At 36.7% G+C, this 5,291-nt stretch overlaps 1 protein-coding gene across 1 annotated transcript; it reads left to right on the top strand.

Annotated features, from left to right (window-relative positions):
- On the top strand, window positions 1-2,779 carry LOC107960626 (amino acid permease 6). The gene is made up of 6 exons (XM_016896941.2): window positions 1-373; window positions 470-797; window positions 895-1,109; window positions 1,207-1,352; window positions 1,887-2,120; window positions 2,233-2,779. The coding sequence occupies exons 1-6, from the start codon at window positions 289-291 to the stop codon at window positions 2,656-2,658; spliced, it is 1,434 nt and encodes a 477-aa protein (XP_016752430.1). The 5' UTR covers window positions 1-288; the 3' UTR covers window positions 2,659-2,779.
- The last annotated feature ends 2,512 nt before the right edge of the window (window positions 2,780-5,291 follow it).

Below are 5,291 nucleotides of genomic sequence, written 5' to 3'. Positions count from 1 at the left end.
TTTATAACAAATCTGGTTTACCAAATGCCACGCATAGTTCCTAAAACAAACATACGGGCGGAACTGAGGACCGTTTGTATGAGAAGACCTAGAAACCACCATGACGACCGTCGATGGTGCGGCCATTGCCCTAACCCTGTCAACAATTCCACCCTCATCAGTTCCAGGCTTAAGCCTCTATATATGTTCCATATTTCTCTCTAAGCCTCTCACAATTTCTCATACATACAGCCTTAAAACCCAGTTATATTTATTTTCTTTTCCTCTTTTTTTGACCTTGGCTTCATCATGTTCGTCGAGAAAATCCCAGGAGATTATGAGAATGGTGATGTCAACAAGAACTTGGACGATGATGGTCGTGTCAAAAGGACCGGTTAGTTTACCTGAAATATGTTTTATATATATATATATATCCCGGCTTTCCATGTTTTATGTAAATAATATAATATTGTATTATTTTGATTTGAAGGGACTTGGGTAACTGCAAGTGCTCATATTATCACTGCTGTGATCGGGTCAGGAGTGCTATCGCTTGCATGGGCGGTTGCTCAGTTGGGTTGGGTGGGTGGTCCGGCTGCTCTAGTAGTTTTTTCCTTCATCACTTACTTCACTTCTACTCTCCTTGCTGACGCCTATAGGGCTCCTGACCCTGTCCGTGGACAAAGAAACTACACTTACATGGATGCTGTTAGAGCTTACTTGGGAGGAAGAAAAGTCCAGCTTTGTGGATTGGCTAAGTACATGAATCTTACTGGAATAACCATTGGTTACACTATCACTTCATCTATTAGCATGGTGTATGTATAATCATTTTCCAAACTTTGAAATTTCTCTTCTTAAACTAACCCTTTTTAATGTCTTTATTATTATATTATTTATTTCCCTTGTAACCAGGGCGGTGAAAAGGTCGAATTGCTTCCACAAGCATGGGCATCAAGCGAAATGCGAGACATCAAACTACCCATTCATGGTCATCTTCGGCTGCATTCAGATAGTTCTGAGCCAAATCCCCAACTTCGCCAAGCTTTCATGGCTCTCAATCATAGCATCCGTCATGTCTTTCGCTTATTCTTTTATTGGCCTTGGACTCTCAATTGCCAAAGTTGCAGGTAATGCTGAATTACAAACAAAGTTGATCAATAGATTTGGTTCTGTTGTATTGAATTTCATGCAATTAATTTGTGGTCTGAATTCGGTGTGAATAAGGTGGGGAAGAAGATGTGAGGACAACTTTAACAGGAGTGATAGTAGGGGTGGACGTGTCGGGGTCTGAAAAGGTTTGGAGGACACTCCAAGCTATAGGGGACATTGCCTTTGCCTACTCTTTCTCCAACGTCCTCATCGAGATTCAGGCAAGATTATATATTTTCCATTTTTTACTATTTTCATTTCTAAAATTCAGACATTTAACCTCCAACAATCCACGAAAAGCACTTTCCAAAGACACAAAAACATATTACTTATTTGTGCTGATATATAGGCTGCACTATTGGAGCACTTCTTTTCCTATTTCTTGCTATTATTAACAGGCCTGTGTGGTTCTCTCACTTTCCTGATTCTTACAGAAATCCTTTAATTTTTTTTAAGTATTTTGATATATGCTAGAAATTGAGTTGAGACACTGCATTCGTATTGGCCATTTAATTGATATATGGTTACCGTAGGATAGCGAGCGACAAAGATCCTTATGGACCTTTAAGGATTTTAGTGACTGATTCTTATTGGCCATTTGTAGACAAGAAGTTGAAAATACAATGAAGTAGCTCAATTCAAGAGATGAAATTTAATTTCGATTTTTTTAGTTGGCGTCGATTTTGTCAAATGTGCATGTTAACACCGATTTATTTCTATGTTATCTCATTTGAGTGATTATTATTTATTTTCAGGACACAATCAAATGGAGCCCAGTAGTACCAGAGAACAAATCAATGAAGAGAGCAACCGCTATTGGAGTATCAACAACTACTATATTTTATTTACTTTGCGGCCTTGTTGGTTATGCAGCCTTCGGAAACGATGCACCCGGGAATTTCCTTACTGGCTTCGGCTTTTACGAACCCTTTTGGTTAATTGACTTTGCCAACATTTGTATTGCCATTCATCTTCTTGGTGCATATCAGGTAATTTATCTAACCTTCTCGAGATCCGTGTCTTGCATACCATTTAGGCTCCTAAAGCCTAAGGCCCAAGGGGTTGACATGTCTAAGTAACGTTATTGACATATACATCCAGGTTTTTGCCCAACCGTTGTTCGGGTTCGTGGAGGGCTGGTGCTCGAGGCGATGGCCGGGTAACAGGTTCTTTACAAGTGAACAGGCTGTAAGAGTTCCATTCTACGGTGTGTATTACATCAACTTGTTCAGGTTGGTTTGGAGGACAACATACGTTATTGTAACGGCATTTGTAGCCATGCTTTTTCCTTTCTTCAATAACTTCTTGGGTCTTATTGGAGCTGGCTCGTTTTGGCCATTAGTAGTCTATTTCCCAATAGAAATACACATTGCACAGACGAAAATGGCTAAGTTCTCGTTCAAATGGATGTGGCTCAAAATACTGACCTGGGCCTGCTTGATTGTTTCACTCATTGCTGCTGCCGCTTCTGTTCAAGGACTGATTCAAAGTCTCCAGGCATACAAGCCCTTTCAGCTTCAATATTGATCATTGTTGAAGATCACTGTTCTTCCGGCCGGACTGCCTGCAAAAGGTCAAAGAGTGTCGTCGGAGTTTAGTCTTCGACCGTGCTTCAAAAATTCTATATATGGAATATAATGGAAAAGGTTGTTCATTAAGAAAGAATTTAGTGGAAATTAACTAGGTAGTTTGTGTTATCTTCTGAAACAAAATTGTAGGATAAAAGTTTCTGCTATTGGTGCTGCCTTGCTCCTTCTTGATAACCAAAGCATTAGAGGGGATTAAATCAATTCTCAATGGAGTGACAATTTGTGGTCACTCAATTGCTAGATTCAATGGCAGGGACAAAGTCTTTCCTTTGGCCTTTACCATATAAACACTTTGAGCTCCAAAAAAAATGATAAATTTACTTTTAAATCTTAAAAATTAAATAAAATTATAAATTAATATAATAATAAAATTATACTTTAACCTTTCAAAAATTTTATAATTCAAAATTGTGCCCCACAATAAAATTCTTATTTGCCCCTGTCGGTATAACATCAATAATATTTGACAAGGATTTGGTCATGATTACTTTATTTACAACCCCAACAATCCCAGTTATGGACCCATTAACACAAGGCAGCATATATAGCAGTAGAAGATTCATAGCTGAATAACTAGTATGATGGATATGTAAATCATATATCTGGTCAATGCACTTACTAGCACTAAAATGATCCTTTATGCTTATCAGATAATCACTTCTATGATCACTCGACAGTTGCTTCTATAGCCCCATAGTTTTGTATTCATCAGGATTCTCCATTATCAGACTTTGAACCATTTTTATTACAGATTTATCCACAGCCTTTAAAGACTCGAAGGAGACCACAGTAGTTGTTTGGCAATGTTGAAAATTAGCTCCTTCAGCAATTTAAGTCGTTTCATCAACAATTTCATTATCAGTTAGTTTTGACAATTCATCGAACAATGGTTGATTCTTATGCTCAGCTTGTCTAGTTCTTTAGGTTTAGGTCGTATCTCTTTTTTTTTTTAATTCCCCTAACATGCTATCATAGATAATTCTTGTCCTCCTCCGTTGGCCTCATCCCACAACTAGCCACAGCCAAGAACGATGGTTCTGATACTAATATGCGGGCCAAATATCTGAGCTGAAACTTACTGATAAAAGGAAGAATGAAGAAGAGAGAGAAACGGGAAAAGAGTCACGTAGCATAGAAGAAGACAACTCAGAGAAGGCAATTTTCGTTTCTATTGGTAGTAACCACTTACATAGTTTCTCATGTTTCCCTTACTAGCTTGAACAATTACAAATTACGTAACACGTCATAGAATTGAAATTAGGCATGTATCACAAACCTCAAATTTCAATGGAACTCAAACTTCTTACCCAAAACAAACAATCAGTGCTATAGATTGATATTAAGGACAAGTAATGCGAGATTAATGCATTTTTTATATAATAATTTATATAACATAAATTTAAATATTTCTTCTATTTTATATGTGGTATATATTTTAGGGGGAAAGGTCTACTTATTCTGGTGTAGTTTTGCTTTTTTCTGTATTTTTTATAAGATTAATATTTTAATGATCCAACAATTGAATTTATCAATATAATTATACTTGTGTGAATTTTCGAGCGATTCAATATATCTGTCATATTGATCTAAGATACTCTCTATATATTCAACGGTTGAATATTTTTATATAAATAGTTAGAAATTTTTAAAGTTTATATCAAATTTGACATGCATGATCTATATGAATAAAATATTAAATTCAACGGTTAGATTATTAAAATATTGATCATACAAAAAAAAACCAATCACGGCATAAGTAATCAAAGTGAAAAGCGACTTGCGACCCGTTTTTTATTGTATTTGAGGCACTTGACTTTTGGAGTTAAAACTATGGTGAAAATTTTTTTTGTAACACCCCAAACCCGGCCTAGACGTTATGGCCGAATCCGACAATGTCACACGAGAGTGTTTTGGAAAACCGTTTCAACACATAAAAATCGTTCCAAATATTATCCGATACTTAGTTCGAAGGAAACCATAAATTTATTAATTTGCTCAAAAACATTTCTCAACACGCAGAAGCTTTAAAGATCCAATTAGCTCTTGTTACCATTTTACTTACGAAAACCTTAGTTAAGTTTAAAAACATGCTTTGGTGTTGCAGTTTATATTCCAGAATCACAGTTCAAAAACCCAAATTAAAACCAAAAGTCCAAGTCCATAATAAAAAAAATCTCAAAAATAATAACATAACGTGATAAAACATTATAAACATAAAACTCATGAGTAGATAGCCGTGGTCTCAGTCGAGTCCCTCGCTACACCGATCCGCTTACTGCTAGGGATTACCTAAACGGATTAAACAAATAAGGATAAGTGTGTACATCCCCACAGTTCAACATGCGTATAAGCAGATAACATAATATAGTCATAATTCGGGCCTGAACCCTTTACAGAATCGGTGTGGGCCTTAGCCCACTCAAAAACAGAATCAGATACAACTTAGAGCCTTAGCCCATCTCAGATATAACATGCATAACAGATCAGAATAATAGAACATGCCCACCAACCCTGTACACCAACTCCATCCAACCCAACACACCATGTGGGGATAAAACCGACCCACCCATC

This window comes from Gossypium hirsutum, chromosome A05, assembly GCF_007990345.1.
Source record: "Gossypium hirsutum isolate 1008001.06 chromosome A05, Gossypium_hirsutum_v2.1, whole genome shotgun sequence".
NCBI classification, from domain to species: Eukaryota; Viridiplantae; Streptophyta; class Magnoliopsida; order Malvales; family Malvaceae; genus Gossypium; species Gossypium hirsutum.
Note: the sequence above shows the minus strand (reverse complement) of the source record. Positions and strands in the feature narration are given on the sequence as shown.

What these genes read in the sequence shown, in the direction of transcription:
- LOC107960626 (XM_016896941.2), top strand. Translation starts at nt 289, where the DNA reads ATGTTCGTCGAGAAAATCCCAGGAGATTATGAGAATGGTGATGTCAAC. An exon ending in TGGTCGTGTCAAAAGGACCG is followed by an intron (nt 374 to 469) that starts GTTAGTTTACCT and finishes TTTGATTTGAAG; the next exon opens with GGACTTGGGTAACTGCAAGT. An exon ending in ACGTCCTCATCGAGATTCAG is followed by an intron (nt 1,353 to 1,886) that starts GCAAGATTATAT and finishes ATTTATTTTCAG; the next exon opens with GACACAATCAAATGGAGCCC.